Source organism: Mercenaria mercenaria, chromosome 1 (genome assembly GCF_021730395.1).
Source record: "Mercenaria mercenaria strain notata chromosome 1, MADL_Memer_1, whole genome shotgun sequence".
Lineage (NCBI taxonomy): Eukaryota > Metazoa > Mollusca > Bivalvia > Venerida > Veneridae > Mercenaria > Mercenaria mercenaria.
Genome location: NC_069361.1, coordinates 58,865,739 through 58,889,939, shown reverse-complemented (window position 1 = coordinate 58,889,939; position 24,201 = coordinate 58,865,739). Strand labels below are relative to the sequence as shown.

At 36.0% G+C, this 24,201-nt stretch overlaps 2 protein-coding genes and 1 long non-coding RNA gene across 4 annotated transcripts in view; 2 read left to right on the top strand and 1 right to left on the bottom strand.

The window, feature by feature from the left end:
* The first annotated feature begins 2,215 nt into the window (after window positions 1-2,215).
* On the top strand, window positions 2,216-6,911 carry LOC123562124 (uncharacterized protein K02A2.6-like). Its single transcript, XM_045354772.2, has one exon. It carries the CDS (start codon window positions 2,216-2,218, stop codon window positions 6,191-6,193), a length of 3,978 nt encoding a protein of 1,325 aa, XP_045210707.2. The 3' UTR covers window positions 6,194-6,911.
* A 5,068-nt stretch (window positions 6,912-11,979) lies between these two features.
* LOC123545550 (uncharacterized) lies at window positions 11,980-14,565 on the bottom strand. Its single transcript, XR_006685383.2, has 3 exons — window positions 13,439-14,565; window positions 12,469-12,580; window positions 11,980-12,245 (listed from the first exon to the last, which is right to left on the bottom strand). It is a non-coding gene; the product is annotated as an uncharacterized LOC123545550 (long non-coding RNA).
* Window positions 14,566-18,291: 3,726 nt separating this feature from the next.
* Window positions 18,292-24,201, top strand: part of LOC123536409 (dynein axonemal light chain 1-like) — a 97,471-nt gene continuing 91,561 nt past the window's right edge. The window contains exons 1-2 of one of the 2 annotated variants that reach the window (XM_045319585.2): window positions 18,292-18,401; window positions 18,511-18,549. In XM_045319585.2, the coding sequence (XP_045175520.1) occupies window positions 18,399-18,401; window positions 18,511-18,549 (42 nt within the window). In that variant the 5' untranslated portion in view covers window positions 18,292-18,398. The remainder of the gene's footprint in view (window positions 18,402-18,510; window positions 18,550-24,201) is intronic. The other variant, XM_045319592.2, reaches the window with a different exon arrangement.

Sequence of the window (24,201 nt, the reverse complement as noted above, 5' to 3'; positions counted from 1 at the left end):
ACTGACCGAAGAGTTGAGTCATTGAAAATTTCCACTGACCAAGATCCCCAGATGCAAATGTTGAAACAGGTTATTCTTCAAGGTTGGCCGGTTTCCCGCGCTGAGTGTCCCGAGAGTGTTATAGAATTTTGGAATCACAGGGATGAACTCTCAGTTGCAGATGATCTTGTCTTTAGAGGGCAAACCTTAATTATCCCAAAGCCAGTTAGACAAGAAATGATTGAATCAGTTCACCAAGGTCACATTGGTACACAGAAATGTATATCAAGAGCAAGAGATGTCATGTTTTGGCCCGGAATGACCCAGCAAATTACTAACTTTGTGTTAGCATGCCCAATATGTAACAAATATAGACGTTCTAATACAAAAGAACCATTAACGCCCCATGAAATACCACAAAGGCCATGGCAAAACATTGCTGTTGACCTATTTTCTTTTGATGGAAATGACTACATGGTTACAACAGATTATTACAGCAAATTCTTTGAAGTTGATACCCTTCCAAATACCCAAAGTATCACCATCATTAGGAAGTTAAAAGTCCATTTTGCTCGTTACGGAATTTGCGAAAAATTGGTAAGTGATAATGGTCCGCAGCTGTCATCAGCACTATTTGCCGATTTTGCAAATGAGTGGGGATTTTCGCACCAGACATCAAGCCCTCTTCATCCTGCTAGTAATGGATTAGCAGAAAAAACTGTGTCCATTGTCAAGCGTTTATTCCAAAAAGCTAAGGAAAGTAAGAAAGACCCTTACATAGCTATACTAGAATATAGAAATACTCCATTAGATTGTGGGTATTCCCCTTGTCAGTTGTTGATGGGAAGGAGAACAAGATCTATCCTACCTATAACAAATAAACAACTTGAACCGAAAACAATCAACCCAGAAGAAGTTCGTAATAAAATACAAAAGGCCAAAAAGAAGCAAAAAGGTTATTATGACAGCCAAAAAAAGCCCTTAGCCCCACTTCTAATAAATGAGTATGTATGAATTCAAATGGGAAAAATCTGGAAACCCGCCAAGGTTATTGAGAAGCACGATGACCACTCTTACTCAGTACAAACTCAAGATGGAGCTATTTACCGCCGTAATAGGCGAGTATTGAATAAGACCAAGGAAAGATTTCCAGATATTACAGAATTCGCGCCAAATATTTTAGCTTGAACTTCAAAATTTTCCACTGAGATAAATAACCCTTGTGGAACCTCCACAGAAAATGCTGACCATTCAAATGTTCCCAGCCTACCTAGGCTACATTCCCAGACCCCTTATGTAACACGATCAGGTAGAGAGATAAAATCGAACAGACAGTATGCTAACGAGAATTGGATTACTGATAGCAAATAGATGGAATGTGCATAAGAACAATTTAAAGTATGAAGATACATAAACAGTTTAGTTACACAGTTAATTCATTGATTATCAGTACATCGATCTATCAGGAACTGTTAAATAGTGTTTTATTTGTATACTTCTAATATTATTTTATATCTATGCTATATTCAGATGCTGGTCTAAACTAAAATATAAAATTTGATTAATTGTCTTTAATTTCAAAAAGAAGGAAATGTAACAACTGGTAAATTTCTATTTCTAGATTTAACCTGTGAACCTTGACCTTAAGTTATCAGAATATTTCCATGAATGCATCACTGACCAGCTCTGCAATATATACATATAATTCCCGCCATAAAGGCAGTTCTTAGATAAAACTTGAATAGCTCACAACTGTGTCTTTCTTGTTTATTACCTCACGTTAGTGAAATCCCGGAATGAAAATAATACAAAAACATTACACTTCTGTCACAATACTTTACTGTTTGACTTCCCGGTACAACCAAATGTAGTGTTGTTAAATACAATGTCAATCAAGTGATAGCAGCTCCTCCCACTAGCTCCCTAGCAGAAGGATGTCTCTCTGATACCATTATAAGTTAGTTGAATACATGCATGCAATATGACCACTTGTAGTGCCTTAGTAAATAAACTTGTAGAATAGTTTCATTGAGTTACTCATTTCTCAATACAGTACAATGGCGACGAGGATAAAAAAGTTGACTTACAATAAATTGCAATAAAATGTGTACTTTCAAAACGCTGGAATTTATGTTTACACATATAAGAAGGAACGTAAGAGTTTAGAACACTTTTTTGGACATCTTTGTTACAATAACTGTCATTTATCAATAACACTGATATTTAGACAATAAATATGGCACAAGGATTACCAGTTTTTCCCGCATTTACTGTTAACGAGCCTGGCATAGACACAAGGTGGAAAAAATGGACAAACCGTTTTGAAAATCTTATGATTGGAATGAATATCAAAGACAAAACGCGACAACGTGCATTATTTCTTCACTATGCAGGGGAAGACGTCAACGACATATTTGATACATTGCAAGACACCGGGGACGATTATGAAACCGCAAAAACAAAACTGACTGAATATTTCGCACCAAAAAAGTGCACGGAGTATGAAATCTTCAAATTTCGACAGGCAAAGCAGGACTCGAGCGAAAACATAGACAGTTTTCACACGCGATTGAGGGCATTAAGCAGAAATTGCGAATTTCCTAACACGAACAAAGAAATCAAATCACAAATCATTCAAGGTTGTACCTCCACACGGTTACGTAGAAAGGCTTTACGAGATGATCTGACGTTGGACAATTTGATAAAGGAAGCACGTGCCCTGGAACTATCGGATCTACAAGCGTCCGAAATTGAGAACAATTCAAAGAAAGATGCAGTGAATGTCATGAAATCGAAACACAAGTCAGCATCAACAAAACACAACTCTTATCCGACCAGAAAGAAGGCAACATGCAAATATTGTGGATACGAATACCCACATCAATCAGGAAAATGTCCGGCGGACGGAAAGACGTGCACATACTGCAAAAAGAAAGGTCATTTTGAAAAAGTGTGCAGGTCCAAGCTGAGAAATCGTAGGAAAAACGTAAACAGAATGGATGATGAAAGCTCTCAAAGCGAAACTGAAAGTGAAACTAGAAGCGAAAGTGAAAATGAAAATAGCATATTTGGATTATCAGTGAATTCGTTGCAGTCATCAAGCCCTAATTTGGCGATCCAAATAAACGGTCAGTCTGTCAAGGCATTGATAGACACAGGGTCGTCTATAAATGTAATTGATGAAAGGACATACAGCAAGCTAAAAAACAAAGTGACTCTCAGTAAGGTAGACACGAAAGTATATGCTTATGGTGCTAATAAAGTGGACTTATTAGGAAAGTTCCAGGCGACAATTGAAACCAAACACAAGATCACAACAGCTCCAGTATATGTGGCAAAAGGTAAAAGTGGCAACTTGTTATCTTATTTGACATCTGTTGATCTCCAGGTTATTCCTGAAATAAGTGTCATAACACAGAATAAGGTCGATGAACTTTGCGATAAATATGGATCTGTCTTCAAGGGTATTGGAAAAATGAAAGACACTGAAGTAAAGTTGTATGTTGACAAAAATGTTCAACCTGTCACCCAGCCGCACAGACGCATACCTTTTCACCTGAGAAAACAAGTTGAAGATGAGCTCCAAAGGCTTGAAAAGTTAGACATCATTGAGAAAGTAGATGGTCCGACAGATTGGGTATCACCGATAGTGGTGGCTCCGAAGCCCAAAAGCAAAACAAACCAAATAAGGATTTGTGTTGACATGAGATTGCCTAATCAAGCAATAAAACGCACAAGACATATAATTCCTACTATTGATGATATGATCGTGGACTTAAGCGGTGCTAAAGTGTTCTCTAAATTAGACTTGAATCAGGGATATCACCAGCTGGAACTATCAGAACAATCACGAAACATTACGACATTCACCACACATATTGGACTGAGAAGATACAAACGCCTAAGCTTTGGAATAAATAGCGCTGCGGAAATTTTTCAAAACGCTTTAAGTACAACTCTAGAGGGATTAGATGGTGTGAAAAATATTTCGGATGACATAATCGTATATGCTAGAAACCAAACAGAGCATGACAGAAGGCTTGAAGCAGTCTTAAAGCGACTACAACAAATGAACATTACGCTAAATAAAAAGAAATGTGAATTCAACCAGAACAAATTAGAGTTCTTTGGATATGTATTTGGTGAAGACGGCATGTCGGCAGACCCAAAGAAGGTCGAAACCATCAAGAATACACCACCACCCAAGAATGTGCCAGAGGTGAGAAGCTATTTAGCTATGACAAATTATGTGTCGCGCTTCATTCAAAATTACAGCACAATTGCAGAGCCTCTAAGACGCCTGATAAAGAAAAACGCAAAATGGACATGGCAAAATGAACAAGAAGAAGCATTCCTTAAGCTGAAATCGATTCTCAGCAGTGATACTGTCATGACCTACTTTGATCCTAATAAGGAAACACAGATCATCACAGATGCAAGTCCCGTTGGAGTAGCCGCAATAATGCTACAAGAAGGAAAAGTTGTATGCTATGCAAGCAGGTCATTGACAGACGTTGAAAGAAATTCATATTCTCAGCAAGAAAGAGAGAATTTGGCACTAGTTTGGAGTGTAGTACATTGGCATACATACTTATATGGACATAAGTTCACTGTGATCACTGATGCGAAATTCATTGAAAATATCTACAGTAATCCAAAGTCAAAAATTGGATCAGCAAGACTTGAACGCTGGAGAATGCGACTATTATCATACGACTTTAACGTCATACATAAAAGTGGAGATTCAAACATGTCGGATTTCTTGAGCAGACACCCAGACACAGGAAAACACAAACAAACAAGTGTGGCAGAGGAATATGTTAATTTCCTGGCATATCATGATGTCCCTGTAGCCATGAACATGAATGAAATAATTCAAGCAACATCCCAGGACGTTGACCTCCAAATGGCCATTAAATATGTCAAATCTGGAAACTGGAATAACCCAAGAAAAAACAAAATAATTGATACCCTGTCACGCTGCAAAAACGAGCTGTCGGTAGTAAATCTTCAAAATGGTGAAATTCTGCTGCATGAGTCCAGGATTGTTATCCCTAGGCAATTACAAGATAAAGTGATATCATTAGCTCATGAGGGTCATCAGGGAATTGTTAAAACCAAACAATTATTAAGAGAGAAAGTGTATTTCCCAGGCATGGATCAATTAGTAGAAGCAAAATGCAAAAGTTGCATTCCGTGTCTAGCAGCAACAAATAAAAAGACTCAAGAACCGCTGCGAATGAGTGAAATGCCAAAATATGCGTTTCAGGTAGTTAGCTTGGACTTTTGTGGACCATTTCCAGATGGAAAGTATTTACTCGTGCTAATAGATGAATACTCACGTTTCCCGTTCGTTGAAGTACTTAATTCAATCACAGGCAACACGGTGATTCCTGTGCTAGACAAAATTTTCTCAGAAGCAGGGATTCCAGAAGTGTTAAAGTCGGACAACGGAAGTCCCATGAATTCACACCAGTTCAAAGATTTTGCTAAGCATTTGGGTTTCAAACACAAGAAAATAACTCCGCTGTGGCCGCAGGCAAATGCTGAATGTGAACGCTTCATGAAAACAATAGGCAAAACAATCAGAGCTTCCCATGTCCATCATTCTGATTGGAAAAAAGACATGTATGCTTTTCTGAGAAATTACAGATCGACACCGCACGGAACGACATCCGAAACACCCTCTGACCTATTTTATGGAAGACCCATAAACATTAAAATTCCATTCTTACAAAGGCAAAAGAAATCGAAAAAACACAAAAACGCAAGAGAAAATGACAGAAAATCAAAGCAGAAAATGAAAGACTATGCTGATACACGGAGAAACGCGAGAAAAACTGAAATTAAAATTGGTGACAGTGTGTTGGTAAAACAAGACAAACACAACAAATTTTCGACCCCATACGATCCATTACCCTATGAGGTAATCAAGACAAAAGGGTCAATGGTAACCGCCGAACGCGAGGACAAACAAATAACTCGAAACTCTTCATTCTTTAAACGTGTCGGAACGTCGAAAAATGAGCCAAACAACGAGAAAACCAACGCCAACCATGATACGACCGTATCATCACAATTCGAGAAGAAAACCAGGCACGAAACCCCATCACACCAAGGCAACGACTCTGGCGATGCCGTATCACCACGAACACAAAGACAGAAAAAAACACCGGATTACTTAAAAGATTATGTGTGTCAAAGTAATAAATAGCGGCATAATAATCCGCTATACTTCAAAGCAGAGCTGTATTCGAAATTGGAATTTAAAAGTGCTAATCAATAATCTACCATTTAAATATGTAACGTTGTGAAAAAAATATCCAAAGGGATGTAAAAGGATTTAACAATAAAATGTAATTCGCCATGAATTATACATGCAACAGGTGCATTGAAATAATACATGCCATTCATATGCTTACACTGTTTTGTTACTGGATTTACATTATTGTTTTAGAATAATATATCTGACCTTCATTGCAAATTCATTTTGTATCATTGGGCATATAATTTATTTAATTGAATGAAATGCCAGTCTCATTCACAATCTTAGAAACATTAAAGTAATTTATGAACACGTGTAGACAGTACTTGCTATCGGAACCAATCTTTAAATCAGCCATTGAACATTAACGTTGAGATAAGATGATAAAGCAATTAGGGGCATATCATTGCTACAAATAAAACTCTCGTTATCTGGACAGACACTCGTGAAGACAAACACTTGTAATCTCGGTTAATGTTTGGAAACAATGACACTGCTGTTGGAGAATTTGATTAGTATAAACATTCTTTTATTCTGGCTAATTTCAAATCTTGGCCGGGAGGAATTGTAGTGTTGTTAAATACAATGTCAATCAAGTGATAGCAGCTCCTCCCACTAGCTCCCTAGCAGAAGGATGTCTCTCTGATACCATTATAAGTTAGTTGAATACATGCATACAATATGACCACTTGTAGTGCCTTAGTAAATAAACTTGTAGAATAGTTTCATTGAGTTACTCATTTCTCAATACAGTACACCAAAGACACCGGGCCATTTGCCGACCTTAAGTCTCTACGAGGCTTGCACATGTCCAGCATATTGACAATGTACTTGGGAGATTCATTGTGCATGGCTTTGTATGTAAGTGTCAAGATTTTGAACTCAATTCGGTGCTGAACCGGAAGCCAATGCAACTCCTTTAAGACCGGCGTGATGTGATCGTATCGTGGAGTCTTGGTTATGATGCGGGCCGCTGTGTTTTGTACACATTGAAGTTTTTGCAGTGTGTCTTTGGAGATTCCATACAGCAGCGAGTTACAGTAATCCACTTTCGATGTAACCAGAGAGTTCACAAGAGATTTAGTAGCATCAGCTGTGATGTACTGCCTAATGTGGCCTATTTGCCGAAGTTGTGCATTACTAGCTCTACAAAGAGAGTTAACATGCTGTGTCATGCTGTGTCATGTCTATGTTTGAATCCATTCTAGCACCGAGATTCTTCACACAAATTGATGATTTAATCTGAGAGGGTCCTACTTTCACGCAGATATCTCCGGGTATTTTTGTGTGATTTGTGTGAAACAAAATGACCTCAGTTTTGTCAGTATTGAGCTTCAGCATGTCGTTGAGACAGATTTCAATTCGAGATAGGGCTTCATGTTGGTAGGAAATAGTTTTTGGCTTAAACGACAAGTGTCGTTGTGAGTCATCGGCATAAAAGTGGTGATTCAGTCCATGGCTTCTGCAGATTGAACCAACGGGTTTTGTGTACATGATGTAGTTTTTCAGTGTTAATGTGTTAAAAAGTGTATCAAAAGAGGATACAATGCGAAAATCGTGAAGCACAGTGCATGTTTGGTGATTGACCCCGCTACAGATAATCGCTATGCTTTCCTAATTGATGGTGCTATGACTACATAAAACGGACGGAGAGAGTGGCATTTTGTCTTGCAGCTTTCTTAGTCGTGCCCTTAAAAGTTAGGCTCTTTATGCTCTGACTTCAGACAAGTTGTTGAGTACATTGGTGTAATTATACCATAATTTTATGATTTACTTAATATGATGTGGTATTTTTTCACTAATGTTAGAGCCTTTCTCAGCGGGGAATGATTTTATTTACATTGTATTGTCTAACTTGTTGAAAATAGGATAAGTGCGAGGTTGGCATGCCCTAAACGCGTTTAAACCCCCTGTTTCCTTTATATAGGTTACTGATCGTTCCAAGGTGGTGCCCCTTTTTTCAACTTGTTTTTTTCCGTCATGTATTTTGTGTTGCGTATGTTGTCTTGTTTGTTGTTAGCGTTTCTTTCCTCTTTCTCCTCAGTCCCCCTATCGCCCCCCCCCCCCATCCTTTTCCCCTTGCATTTGCACTCCCTTGCTTTGGCATCCGCTCTCCTTTTACTATGAATAAGTTATCGTGTCCACAGCTAATCATGGCTGCCGGAATCCTCTGCGTCTGTGTGTCTTGGGCGGCGCCCTACAGTGTTGTTATATCTTACTTGTCTGCTTGTTTATCTATGTAAGTTAGTGTGTGTGTGTGTGTGTGTGTGTGTGTGTGTGTGTGTGTGCGCGCGTGCATGCGTGCGTGCGTATGTGTGTGTATGCGTGCGTGTGTATGTGTGTGTACATGCGTGCGTGCGTTCATGCGTGTGTGTGTGTGTGTGTGTGTTTGTCTTTTGTACACGAGTGTCTGCGCTGCTGTGGTTTACGTTGTATGGTAACTGTTATTAAGGAACGTAGCATTCTCTTTTTAATATTCATCCTTTTTCCACTTTCCCCTTCAACCCCCCCCCCCCCCCCCCCCCCCACCCCACTTTCTAGCACCTACCCCTTCCTCCCCTTTTCCTATATTTTGCATAAATTTAAAATGTACCTGTTGGACTTTTGAAGCAACCCGTCTATAATATTTTTCCGTCTATAATATTTTTCCGTTATGTGTACAGCTTCTTTTTATTGTGGGTCTACTTTGCAAATGCGTGGCTCTGGGGCTGTGTTTGTGGTGCTCTATGCTTCCGAGAAATCTACCCTTACCTATTATCTTTCACACACACACATATCTAGAGTAACTTCCAACGCAAACAGATCTCTTGGTTTCATTCAAAGGAATGTCACAACAAAAAATAAAAAAGTCAGATATCTAGCATACAATTCCCTGGTCAGGCCACAGGTTAAACTATCTGGAGTCCCTACACTAAATCCAACATTCACAAGGTAGAAATGGCCCAGAGACGTGCAATACGATGGGTAAAGAGGGACTACTACCCTCTCTCGAGTGTAACAGCCATGCAGGAAGACCTGGGCTGGCGTTCCTTTGAACATGGCAGACTAGACTGCAGGCTCATCATGTTCTATAAAATATACCATAACCTAGCTAGTTGCAGTTAATCTCCCGCCATATATCCAAGTCCCTCATAGGTTAACAAAACACATGCACCATGTGTCTCTACGACCAATACAGGTTTCCTCTGACTACCAGAAGTACTCCTTCTTTCCGTACAGCATTGTTCTTTGGAACAAACTCCCAAATCACATTGCCACCCTGTCCGATCTTGATCAGTTCAAGCTGGTGGTTGTAAAGATGCAGTATTAGTCTGACTCCCGGTGTTTTTACTTTTTATCCTTTCACTTTTTTCTCACTATTAACATTTTAATCATGATAGAACACTTTTCCAGTCTCAAGTATCCTGACATGTTTTCACTGTCAGGTTTTATCTCTCTCTCAACCCGACGTGCATTTATTTTTTCCTGCCTTTAACACTCGCAAGAGGTGTTGGCAGTATCCATAGATGGATGGCAGTTTTTAGGCCCAGGTCAAGATCAGCAGCTTTCCCACAGGTTTTACCTTTTTCTTTTTCTTTTTTTTTAATTTCTTAGTTGCATCGTATAGTTTTAGTTTAGTTTACCTAGTATTAATTTGCATTTGCTTTAAAAGCCTATTTTTAATTATGTGCTCCTCTCTTAGTTTGTCTTAGTTTAGTTAATTTTTATGTAAATAGTATGTACTGTAAGTTGTTTGTTTTGATTTGTTTTTTATGTTTTAACTTGTGTGCTCTTTTCTCCTAGGGTAGATGACAGATATGGGTGTGGTGGAGTGCATGACCTCTCCAGGCCTTTTTCCCAAATCTACACCTTTCTTTCGGTAGTTTTTTGGGACACTTATTTAGATAGGGTTTTTGTTTTACACTTGCCACAATACCCATATGCCATCTACTTATTTGTAATTAACTAAAATTTGTTTTGCTTATTTATTTTGTATCCATCTTTTCAGCATGTATATCTTAAACTGAATTTTGCTTTGAAGGGGAGTAACAAAGTCAGTAATATTTATGTACTGTTACAGAGTTACTTCCCTTGCGCTTTTATGACTATGCTTTCTCTTTACAGCTGTTTTATTATTATTTTTTCATTTTATTTTGTTATGACTATATCATACGTTTGTCGGGAAATAGCTTTAAGCTAATGTTAATTGTTAATTTCATATCCGACGTTAAATAAAGTTTCTTGTATCTTGTATGGATGGATGGATGGAAGGAGGGACGGACAGACAGACAAAGAGAGAGACAGAGAGACAGACACAGATACAGACAGACAGACAGGCTAAGACACTTCCCTACAGAGGTTATGGTCTCGGGTTTGATTCATGGCTACTCCTATTGTGGTGTGTCCTTTGGGCAATGAACTTTATCAAGATTTCCCCCAGTTGATCCGCAGCTGTAAATGGGTACCTGCAAATTGCTGGGGGTTAGGTATGATTGGTTTTGAAATAGGGTTGCTCAAAATCTCTACATCGATTATGTTCATTTTTTCACAAAGCAACGGTAAATAAAATTTACTTTTACCTTTACCTTTATGTATGTGCAGCATTCTATAGAAATCGACATGTACCTATCGCATGCTAGATAAAATAAATCTTTTTAGGTTTTTATTAAGAATATATTTATAAGTTTGCATGTCATTTTTCAAGAAAAAGTATTTATATATATGGTGGTTTTCAAACGAAAAACGTATACGGGTGATGATTTCGCCAGAGTTTATATGCGCAGAAATCATGTGGCAGGCAAAATCTAGACATAAAATTGAACGTGATGGATATTTTTTGAAAATCATTTTAAGGTTTTATTCAGAATATATTACCCAACGGTAAATAAAATTTACTTTTACCTTTACCTTTATGTATGTGCAGCATTCTATAAAAATCGACATGTACCTATCGCATGCTAGATAAAATAATCATATCCGACGTTAAATAAAGTTTCTTGTATCTTGTATAGATGGATGGATGGAAGGAGGGACGGACAGACAGACAAAGAGAGAGAGAGAGACAGACACAGATACAGACAGACAGACAGGCTAAGACACTTCCCTACAGAGGTTATGGTCTCGAGTTTGATTCATGGCTACTCCTATTGTGGTGTGTCCTTTGGGCAATGAACTTTTTCAAGATTTCCCCCAGTCGATCCCCAGCTGTAAATGGGTACCTGCAAATTGCTGGGGGTTAGGTATGATTGGTTTTGAAATAGGGTTGCTCAAAATCTCTACATCGATTATGTTCGTTTATATCTTTAATAAAAGCTTAAAACGATTTTTAAAAATATTCATTAGTTTAAATTTTATGTCTAGATTTCGCTAATTCGATTAGATTTCGCGAAATCTACTAGAGTTCGCTAATCAGTCATTATTCTTAATTCTTTTTAATTAATTTATATAAGATTTCTATTTTATTATGGTTTAAATTTGAAACTTATGGATTATGTATTGATAATTAAATACACAAAATTAATTTTTTAGCACCTAAAATAATGCAATCAACACCTATCACATAATTGTGCATTAATTGAGCTGCATGTGGGCTTAATATTAGTAGGTGTCATAAATCCATTAATCACCAGTAATAAAGTGTGAACATTTGAGAAGGGAACATTTTTTCTTCTGTACAATCAAAATTTGTGTAGAATGAACAAAAATCCTGATCAGAGTAATAACTTTATTTATAAAACATTAATAAAACATCAGAACTGCATATTTATGAAGTAAAAATAACATACCACACTATTCATTCACTGTTCTACACCAAGAAGTCAAATTCACAATATCATGTCACAATATTAATTCACAGTGTTCCAGCTACACAATATGAAGAAGTCAAATTCACTTTCTGCTAGTTAATGTTTTTATCACAATTATTCCTCATACTGAACTGTTGTGGTGAGCCTTGGTTTGTAAATGGTGAGCACTCTTCTTTTCTAGCAAGGAACTTGCAGACATACCCCCTGTGCGGTAGCTGTAAAAGACATAAGAAACATTTATAGGAATAAAAGAGCCATTTGATACATTGGCAGACACCCCGGCGCACGTGCCTTTTACCAATATCTACTTGTTTTACTAAATATATAGTTTGTTCCATTTAGAAATATGAACAAAACTTGCATAAGTTGAAACCCTTTGTAGATTTTATTTTGGTTTCTGTCTTTGAAATCTAAGATATAATATTTAAATAATTTTACTTGCTCTTCTGCAACTTCATCAGTGGGGGTATTTGATCTTTAAACGGTTCACAAATGAAATTCAGCTCAGACTCATCACGGACTGCCTGTCTGCATGCTGCTGCTGAAATACCTGCAATAAATGACTTAATGATTACCGATATTAACTAAAATTTTATATATTCTGTCAAATAAAATAAATAAAATAATCTATATATGGGCCATTCCATAGGAAAACCTGTATTAATTACATGATATAGTAATTGCATAATATTTAAGTAGTAGGCAAATCAAATTCTACCATATTTTACATTAGATAAAAGGTCTGTTATAACACCAAAAATATGCGCTCAAGTTCTTTTTCAGTAATATCATGTGAAACAGTTATTAAATATTCAGATCTATGATGTTTAGACGTGATACGTATAATTTGTACTTAACGTCATGTCACAAAATGCCTTCGGTGATTTACTAGCATTGTAACTCTTGAAATAGTGATGTCATGGAACGGCCCATATTTCTTCATTATATCATTATTTCTTTTTAATTCTGGTACTTGTAAATAAATATTTATCATTTATTTCTCGTTTGTTTTAATTAATCAATTCAATATACAGAATCTCTTGATTGAATTAACACCTATTGTAATCTGTTCCGGTTATAACACATTATCTCCTCTAATTGGATTAACTTGACAATGCATTGATTACTTGTATATTTGGATTTGTTTGCTTAATTTTCATAATGTGATTATGATCTGTATATTGTTTATTTCTTTCTGACCAGATTTTCAATATTTTATAAAATAAAATAAAAATATTATTAAATGGTAAAAGGTAGTTAATCTGATTTTGGCAGAAAATTACATATTTGCCAAAAAAGTAGTTAGACAATTTGGAATATGATAAGTATTCCACAAAAGATTTTTACTGTTCAAAGTCTAGTAATTCAAGAAACCGATAAAAATAATAATAACATGAATATAACTTACCTGTGTTACAGGTTCTGTGTTGCCAGTTGCCGCGTACACGAGTCGCAGGCAATGGCCTGTTGGCGCAGTCTTACTTCGTTCCTACACTTAATGCAAGGACACTCCATTATTACGTTATCTTATTAAAGCACTGATATTTAAACAAATAACAATCCAACACACTATCCACAGAGACAGACAGTATACATACACTAGGATACTAAGAAAATTACAGGTTGAATATAATTTTCAGTAGACTTTATAGCATGAAAAAAAATGTTTGAAGCGTAATTAATAAAAATAAAAAAAAAGAGACTAATTAATCAATTAAAGCAATAAATATTAAGGATGATTATAAAGCACTTGCAAATTTCAGTTTACTTTATTACTTTAATTGATGCAAAATTTTAGATTAAAGACAAGTTTTTTTCAATCAAATTCAAAGTTATTTAAACATCAATCACTGCAAATGATTGCTTGCAGATTAGGATTAATAGACTGTTTGGAAACCTTCATTAATTTTAATAGTTATATAACTTTTTCCACATTGTTTAATTGTTGTGCAATTATACTTTTAGATACCTGTTTACAAACTTCTTGAATTAAATCATTAAATTAACTTAAATAATATGTATTTACATATATAATTTTTAAGGGGGGTGTTTTAACCTGGTAATTTTTGGAAAGGGGGTGTTTTGACCAGAAAAGGGGGACGTTTTGACCAAAATGGGGTGTTTTGACTAGGGGACGTTCTGACTAGGGGACGTTTTGACTAACATCCCGTAAAAATAGCGGTCTATGAGGTAGCAGGGTACACTTTCGAATTTTGGCCCCGTCAATATTTGTTATAAAGAGAACATCGTGATTTTGGATGTCTGTAAATTAAGGTGAGAGATAATGATTATTAATTCTTTAGAAAATTTATACAGCCGATACATGTAAAATTCTGATGTCAGTTGGAAAACTAACTGCTGGTAGCTTTGTATGATCAATGAGACACCATTTTGCGGAAAAATAATTCAATTCACGGAAGGGTTCTGTGCCTGTTGATTGATACACAGGTAGCAAGGTACACTTAGATGCGAAAAATTTGGGCACGGACGGTCTTACATGTAGCGAATCGCAGTATTGCACTTCCCCTGTGAGCAAAATTAGGGTGGCCATTTTATAAATTGCGTGCATGTTTTGTGCTTTAAATTAATGGCAGGATCAGGATTCTCATACAAGAATAAAGAAAGTTATCGAAACGGAAGGTTTACACCATCCATGAAAAATAGCATGCCAAAATCATCAATTTCGCACCTTTTGAACAGCCTACAATGATCCCGCTGTAAGAACAATGTCCAATTTTATTGCATTTCTCAGTTAAATGGTCCTTACTGAACGTCAGGACATAAACGGAATGGGGGCCCATCCAGCTCGTTTTTTCACAAAATAACGAAAATGTTCCTGAGTATCAATCAATAAGCACAGAACCCTTCCGTGATTTGAATTTTTCCGCGAAAAGGTGTCTCATTGATCATACAAAGCTACCAGCAGTTAGTTTTCCAACTGACATCAAAATTTTACATGTGTCGGCTGTATAAATGTTCTAAAGAATTAATAATCATTATCTCTCATTATCTTTACAGACATCCAAAATCACGATGTTCTATTTATAACAAATATTGACGGGGGCCAAAATTCGAAAGTGTACCCTGCTACCACAGGAACATTTTCTTTATTTTCCGAAAAAACGAGCTGGATGGGCCCCCATTCCGTTTATGTCCTGACGTTCAGTAAGGACTATTAAATTAAGAAATGCAATAAAATTGGACAGTGTTCTTGCAGCGGGATCATTGTAGACTGTTCAAAAGGTGCAAAATTGATGATTTTGGCACGCTATTTTTCATGGATGATGTAAACCTTTCGCTTTGATAACTTTCTTTATTCATGTATGAGAATCCTGATCTTGCCATTAATTAAAAGCACAAAACATGCACGCAATTTATAAAATAGCCACCCAAATTTTGCTCATAGGGGAAGTACAATATTGCGATTCGCTACATGTAAGACCGTCCGTGCCCAAAATTTTCGCATCTAAGTGTACCTTGCTACCTGAACTTTAAGTCTCGGAAGAGACGTTGAAAGAAGCAAAAAGGAGTAAAATCAGATGGTTGTATTAAACGAACTGTAGATCTCTTATACGAAATTGGACACTCCTTGTTCCTTTTCTTCAGTAGCTATATAAGTCTTTAAGAGAATATAAGTCTCTGAAAAAAATCCGATATGCTAGAAATTGTCGAAAAAATGTTTAATCAAGTTAGTGGGTTTTATCTGAAATACAGAACAGTCAGATTTAGTGGGTGCATTCGGCATACATGCCCGTGTAACTCTGACCAGATCACCCGAGTTCACGGAGTGACACGAGTGACAATTGTAGTCCGAACGCTTTATCGAGTAACTGAAAATGATGGAGAACGTTACCTGTATGCTAACAGTTCAAAAGCTTCTGAGCTGTAACAATAATAAAGAATGGTTGCTACTTTTGACACATGATAACTTAATTTTCCAAAATAAACTGCTGATCAGACAAGACAGTATCCCTCGATCGTATCAGAACTTATGTTGAATTAGTGGACTTTGTGTTTTATGTATGTGATATAGTGCTGTTAGTTGATTACATTGCCGCTGCGTGTATCTTACATAATGTTTGCATTTTCAATGACAATACAATAAGTGATTTTTGTGAAGAACCTATTATAGATATGTTTGATGGCCATAATTATGAGGACAGACAATCTGTTAGAGATGAACTGGTACGACCTCTGTCAGAGTGAAAAATCAGACTGGATTATTATCAATCGACATTTCAGATTCTAGGATCAAGTAACACTTGGAAAAAATGTTCAGCCCATATTGTTTAATGGACTAGACATTTCTATTTTATGTTAATTTATACTTTAAATTATTTCAGAAGCAAAAGCTACAACTTATACTAATCCTCTTATGTCTACACATGACTCTACTACCCCGAACCATTTCAAATTAAAAGGGTGTTTGGTATAATTATTTCGTTTTTTTTTTATTGTTCTGACTGAAAGAAGGTTTGTCGGCAAGTAGGGAGGTAGAATATTTTAATTATAACTTCAACATCAATGTGTGGCTTCTTTTGTGGATTATTTGTCCTTATCACTCATTTTGTGTTCTAAAGACTAAATGTTTTTTTTCTAAAAGTTGTCCCATGTGAACCTAGAAAGAAAACTTACAAGCTTTAAGAATCAGATCGAGAACCCTCGAAATATGTTTGACAAGGATGTTACTGAAAGAAGCAGATTTCTCAACCACTGTCCTATTCAGCAGTATTTACAGATGGGGGCATGAATGCCAAAAAGAGCATTTCAAAGTTACTCTACATTTAGAAGAAAGTAAAAGGTCTTAAAAGAACAATGACAGCTCGCTCCACTATTCGAAGGCAACTGTCGATATGAATGATTTTTGATTCTAGAACTGAAATAATGATTCAAGGATTATTTGACTTGATTCTATGATCTCGCTTTAAACCCCTGAATAGATATAAGAAGTTTACAACCTAGTACCGCCCTTAGACAAGAGCAACTTGATGGTAAAATTTTAACCGTCATTTTCTTACTATAAAAAAGGGACATAACTTTGCCAAAATTAAAGTAAGTGTTATGAAACTTGATGCTTTTACCTGGCTTTACAACCCTGAAGACATGTGAGAAATTTTAACCCAATGCTCCCATTAGTTTTGGAGATATCAATTTGCAAGCAAACAGAACAATATCTATACACAAGAAAGAGGGCATAACTTGTCCAAAATTAAGGTTATGGGAATTGATGCTTTGACCTTCCTTAACATTACTGGAGACATGTATGGAAGTTTCAGTCCAATATCTGCATTAGTTGCCGAGATAGTACCTTGCATGCAAAACTTTAACCAGCTTTTTCTAAGTTTAAACAGTGGGGCATAACTTGGCCAAGTTAAAAAAGAAAACAAGAAAGAATATCCAACAGGGAAAGCCACGTTCAAAAAACACATTCTCCCCAAAGACACACACGAACAACTCTTAAACACCATACACAAACATGAACACAAAGGACAAAACAAACAGATACAGGAACACTGTGGGGCAAGTAAGAGTTATGAAAGTTGATGACATGTGCTTTACAACATGGAAGACATGTGTGAAGTTTCAATCCAGTATCTGCATTAGTTTAAAAAACTTGGATGCAAAAATTTAACTCTAAAAAGGGGTCTGACTCAAGTAAGAGTTATGAGGCTTGTGATATGTTGATATGACCTTATTTTACAGACCCGAAGAAATATGTGAAGTTTTAACCAAACATCTGCATTAGTTTGGATATACTAACTTGCATGTAAAACTTTAAATTGCATTTTCTAAGTCCAAAAAGGGATATAATTTTGTCAAAATACATATAAGAGTAATGGGACTTGATCATCTGCGGTTAGGTAATGACCTTAAAAAGTAAAAGTATGTTTCAAAGCAATATGTCTATAAATGAGACCCATAATTTACATAAGATTCGATCAAGAATTATCTAACTTGATTATTTTGGTAGGTCTGATGAGCGCAAAGACTTGTTTGAAGTTTCAATTCAATATCATCTGTGGTTATATAGTAACTGCACCCAAACTTTTACAAGTGTACCAAAGACGCCTTGTTTAAAGTGTTAATGCATTCGGACACGATCACCCGACTTTCCCAGCTTCAGGAGGTGGGTAGAATTCGGGTGACACAACTACTATCGCCCGGGTTACACGAGTTATACTCGAGTTATACCCAGGGTGACTCTGGTTAGCTCGAGTAAGTATGCCGAACGCGCCCAGTAAACTAAAGCCAATGTCCGGACCCAAACGGTACATTTACGGGAGTTACGGCCTCTTATGGATACATCCGAGATTTCCGATTAGTATTTACGTTAGCAACGAAATTTAGCAACACACAATTGCTACAAAATGGTTTGTATACCGTATACATGTCTTTTTCTATATGATATGTTATTTTTTTCAGTTTCTTTATAGTTTAACATTTCAGCAACTAAATACACAATTCATTTCTATATTTCAGTCGAAGGGAACTACAATAAAAGATGCCATCGTCAAATTTGTAAGTATCGTAAATTTTTCTTAGCATCTTGTACAGAATATAAAACTGTTAAAGTCAGAGGCGTGTGGAATAATGTTATCAAAACCATATTTTTTAGACACCGCATTCAATAAATACTCACGTTAGTACCAAATGTCAGCCAATATTTTTAGTCTTTTAAAACACACTGAGCATTAGTCAGGCTGGTAACATTGCCGATCGGGCTTATGACACAAAAAGTAATATTTCTTGAAAAATAATGAAGATATTTCTTTCAAACTTGGTCCATTTGTTAAGCATAACAAATGATACAAATTAGAATAAAAATAACTTGGTTGCCTTCAGTTTTGGTAGAATTATTTCCCCTTTTCAGATTTTTATGACGCATAATCTTTGAAGTCCAAAAAACAATGTTCTAATGCTAAGTTTAAAACAGAAAAGGGTTAAATGGCTTTCTAATGCTCTAAATTATTGCGCTAGTACATGAATGTAAACATTTTATTCTGCTTTCACTTACAACATTATAGAGAAATGTTAGTCCTAAAAAAATTGCTCACACCCTTACGGAAGAAAAAGGCCTGCTGCGTACTCTTGCTGTGTACATACAGCGTATATGATGCGTACATGATGTGTACTAAAATCAAGGGCTTTAAATAGTACGCAGGATATACACCGCACATACACCGATAGTACGTTTGTAGTACACTTTTGACATGCAAATGAGCTCTGCCGTGTACTACTTGCTGCGTACATGCTGTGGACTACATAGTACACAGGATGTACGCTGGAGGAATTTAATATGCGAGAAATAGTACACAGCATGTACGCGGCACATACACTTTTCACATGCAAATGAGCCTGCGGTGTACTACCCCTGCGGCGTACATGCTGTGTACTCTTGCGGCGTACATGCTGTGTACTCCTGCTGCATACATGCTCTGTACTCTTGTGGCAAAACTGCTGTGATAATGTAAATTCCTTACCCCACCAACTTTCGTATGCAAATGCTGATCATTTGGACAGAAAAAAACCAGAAAAAAGATAAGTGACATGCATCAATAAGTATTTACCCTTACCAAAATAATGTAGATTGATGTTATCAAATAAATTAGTATGCTTTTCTTCATCCACTTTTCAATGAAATAAATCAATTTTTGTACCATGTAATTTGGTAAACATTTGAAGAAAATGGCGTAACTGCATCAAGGGGAAACAACTTTAATGCAACTAAATATAAGTGTTGTGATTTATTATAGACGATGTGTGTGTAGTATGTATTTATTTTGATTAAAATCCATCTGAGAACAATCTAGGACTGGAATTATATAAGCATTTATACACTTTTACGTCCGTAAAAAGTAGCGCACCAAAAAATTTTGGATTGATTTTTTCCAATGGGGCGAGCGCAATTAGCCAAAAACGTTATGAAAATATACGAGCCGCAAATCCGATGAACAACTTTTTAATTTGGTGAGGCCTTAATGAGTTAACATAATGAGCATTAAAGCCTTTATAAAACATGATAATAATAATAATAATAATAACGACTTTATTTATAGTGGATAACATATTTGGCTAAGCCAATTTACAATATGGTCCACATATACATGGCTATATACAAACATGGATAAAAATATGACAAAATAAAACACACAAAGTTAATGTTATCAGAAAAATAATATGAGAATGAAAGATTATATACAATACAGGACACTAATTTAACAACTGAAGTAACTATTTACAATGAAAATGGAGAGAGATGGTAGAGACAGTATTTCCTGACATTTAATTGCAATTATGACTTATTGTACTGTCAGAGTATTGCCACTGAAGGTACGATCTTTTAAATTTCTCCAGGGTGTCTGAAGTACGTATATATTTAGGTATGTTATTCCAGATAACTGTTCCAGAATAGTGCAAAGATTTGCGAAAAAATTCCTTTTTTGGCATAGGTACTACTAGTTCATCATTTTCTCTAGATCTAAGTTCACGATCAGATGTTTGCTTTTGAGTAAATTTTGAAGTAAGATAATTAGGACATTGGTCATGAATCGATTTATATACTAGGATTGCTTTTTTGTATTTAATTCGGTCAGAAAAAGTCATCCATTTCAATTTTGTAAATAATTCAGCGGATGGGGCATCAAATTTTTTGTCAAGAATAATTCTTGCAGCACGTTTTTGGAATTTCAAAACAGTTTCTAGAAGCTCGTCACTGCAGTTTCCCCATATAGTGCAGCAATAATCAAGATGTGGCAAAATATAGGCATTGAAAAATAGCTTTCGGGAGTGTAAGTTTAGGAAAGATTTTATTCGTAACAGAAGATATAAATAAAATGATAGAATGGTGTTTTGCTTAAGAGTATTAAAATAACAGTGAGAGCTATTAATTCTTCTCATTCGGGCGCTGTTGAGGCATTATCTTGGTAATTATTTCATGTATTACAAAATGTAATGCAACGAAGTTCAAATAAGGCTTTTCAATTATCCAAGTTAGAAAGCTCCAGGATTAATTCAAAATGAAAAAGAATATATTTTTACACTGCATGCAAGGTGCAGCTCAGAAATCACCAAGATGTAAGCTTCACAAATGAACATTGCAAATAGTTTGGCAAATTTTCATTGTTCAGAATACCGGTAATCTGAACTACTCTATGCTATTAAGATAAAAGTTACTCGGAAATCAAGTTCTTGCTTCCAAGAAAAAAAGAATGTACAAATCCTTCCTGCATGAAGTGTACTTCAGACTTTTACCTAAAAAAATTCAAAGTATAAACACCAAAAGAAAATTAACAAGTCCCTCCCGCGTATATGAAGTTTACTTCAGACTTTAACTTATAAAAAAAGACAAAGTATAAATGCCAAAAGAAATTGTACAAGTCTTTCCCGCGTATATGAAGTGTACTGCACAAATTTCAAAGTATCTGCGGTGTACATGCAGTGTACTATTTTCTTGTACAAGTCCCTCCTGCGTACATGCAGTGTACTCCTTAAATTTTCATAGTCTGTGCTGTGTACATGAATTGTACTAGTGACCTCCTGCGTACATGCTGTGTACTCGTCGAAATAGTACGCGGCATGTACGCAGCATGCGGTGTATGTAAAATGTACTCCTCTGGCGTACTACTGTGTTCGCGGCATATACACAGCAAATACGCAGCATGTACGCCACAGAGGCTTGCTTCTGTAAGGGTACATCTGCACTAGAAACAAAGTATTTACCCTAAATATATAGAATAAAGGTATTGGCGCACAAGTTTGGAGCACTAGAAAGCCATTGAACCCTTTTCTGTTTTAAACATTGCATTAAAACATAATATTTTTGGACTACAAAAATTATGCATCATAAAAATCTGAAAAAGGGAAGTAATTCTAACTAAACTGAAGGCAACAAAGTTATTTCTATCTTGATAAGCATTATATGTAATGCTTAATAAATGGACCAAGTTTGAAAGAAATATCTTCATTATTTGTCAGGAAATATTACTTTTTGTGTCATAAGCCCGATCAGGCAATGTTACCAGCCAGTTAGTGATGGGCCGATTAGCATATAATCGATTGACAGCTAGAAAAGCCTAACCGATTCCGATAATCGATTATGTTTTCATGTAGTTAGTGGGTACGAATCTACAAGGGTATGAACGAAGGTTTCCAAAGGGAAATATCCAAAATATAGACTTACTGTGTCAAATGCATATATAACGGATAAAACAGAAGTATGCAGACAATTGGTTTGCGAATCCAGTGTTAGTATTTCATTGCAATTATCAAATGAAAATAGATTTAACATCAGAGGCACAACTGTTAACATGGCGGCGTCTGTAGCATCAATAAAATGTGGGGCCAAAAACAGCAAAACTTCGATAAATCTTCGTCCGAGGGAATTTATCTGTTGAACAATAATGCCATCAAATTTCTGTGTCCATGGTGTAATTTCAGTGGAAAGAACTTTGGTATTTTTATGCAGTTGCAAGACCTTGTCATGAATATTTTCTGTCAAAATTCCACTTGTCCCAGTACCGCTGACTGGTGTACATATTAAAAGGGTTGAACTCTGCTTTTTGTCAGATCATTGTTTTTACGTAAGCTTCATGACAGTGTTATATGCCACAGCAACGAGTAGTAGGAACATGTTGCAACTCAGTAGTGTGGCTAAGGCAAACCAGGGATATAAATTAGCAGTAGCCAATGGACCCTAGATTTTGGGCTGGGGCCCTAAATTGTAGGAGAATATGCCAATATATAGAGATGGTACTTTAGGCTATGTATTCAACGACAACAACAACAAATCAAGTGCAAAACTGAAGAGCATATCGCTTATCTCACACTAACAATATTTTAACATAGCACCGTGCAGTAAATACGGAAACTTTTGACAGCGATATTAGGCTTCATTGTTTTGGTGGATTAGCTAAAGAAAGGTGATTGTCATTTCTTTTTAACTTACACAACTATTTTATTCATACTAAAGAACATTTGCATTATATTAACAGAAGTTTCTGTAATGGCAGATTCTGCAAGGTAAATGCGATTCCGCACACCTCGGTCAATATGCAAATTAGGTACATTTGTAAACACAAGGTGCGTGATATAAAAAGTGAAATAACTTCTTTCAGCACAGTTTTTGGTATGGTTTTGGTGTGACCATCAGATAGAATATACATTTTTATATCGCTCTGATTTTGAGGCCTTGATTATTCTTGGAAAGCGAATTTTGTAAAATGTTGAGGGATTCAATGTCATAAATTTCATATAGTGTATTAATATTTTTTTCTCACAAATAATGTTTTCTCTCTAAGATCATACCATACCTGTAAATTATCGACAGTAATAAATAAATTGTTTTTGAATAAGTTTGTTTGAAACTGAAAGATAATGCTCATCTTTTTTGTTTGAATGATTATTCATAGATCTTAAGTAAACTATATTTTTGGGAAACACATTCGAATCTATGCACACTTTGTTCAGATAACTAAATAGTCCTAGAAGAGTTATCTGTCAATGGCTTCACTTTTCCGAGTAGGACCAAATGTTTCGGATTAAATATTGCCTTTCAGCATGAAAAATGAAGTATGAAAGTTAAACTGTTATATAATTGAGGTACTCCGGTATTAAGTTTTCAACAGAAAGTAATATCAGATGCAATTTGATTTTTTAGGTACCATCTCTACAATATACCTAATGTTAAAAATTTATTTTTGACAGTCGGGGCCCCTAAATAAAATAGCTAGTTAATATCCCTGGTAACCATTGTAATAATGTAATAATTAATATAACCATATGACTGAATTCATTTAATGGAGAAGGAGGGTATATTGTTTTGAAGATGTCGGTCGGTCGGTATGTAGACCAATCCGTTTCCGGATGATAACTAAAGAACGCTTGGGCCTAGGATCATGAAATTTGGTAGGGAGGTTGTTCATCACCAGCAGATGACCCCTATTGATTTTGAGACCAGTAGGTCAAGGTCCCAGGGACCCGGAACAATTAAACTGTTTCCGGATGGTAATTCAAGAACGCTTGGGCCTAGGATAATGAAAGTTGATAGGGAGGTTAATCATGACCAGCAGATGACCCGTATTGATTTTGAGACCAGTATGTTAAAGGTCAAGGTCACAGTGACCCGGAACAGTTAAACGGTTTCCAGATGATAACTCAAGAATGCTTGGGCAT

Coding starts and splice junctions, on each gene's coding strand:
- LOC123562124 (XM_045354772.2), top strand. CDS start 2,216: ATGGCACAAGGATTACCAGTTTTTCCCGCATTTACTGTTAACGAGCCT.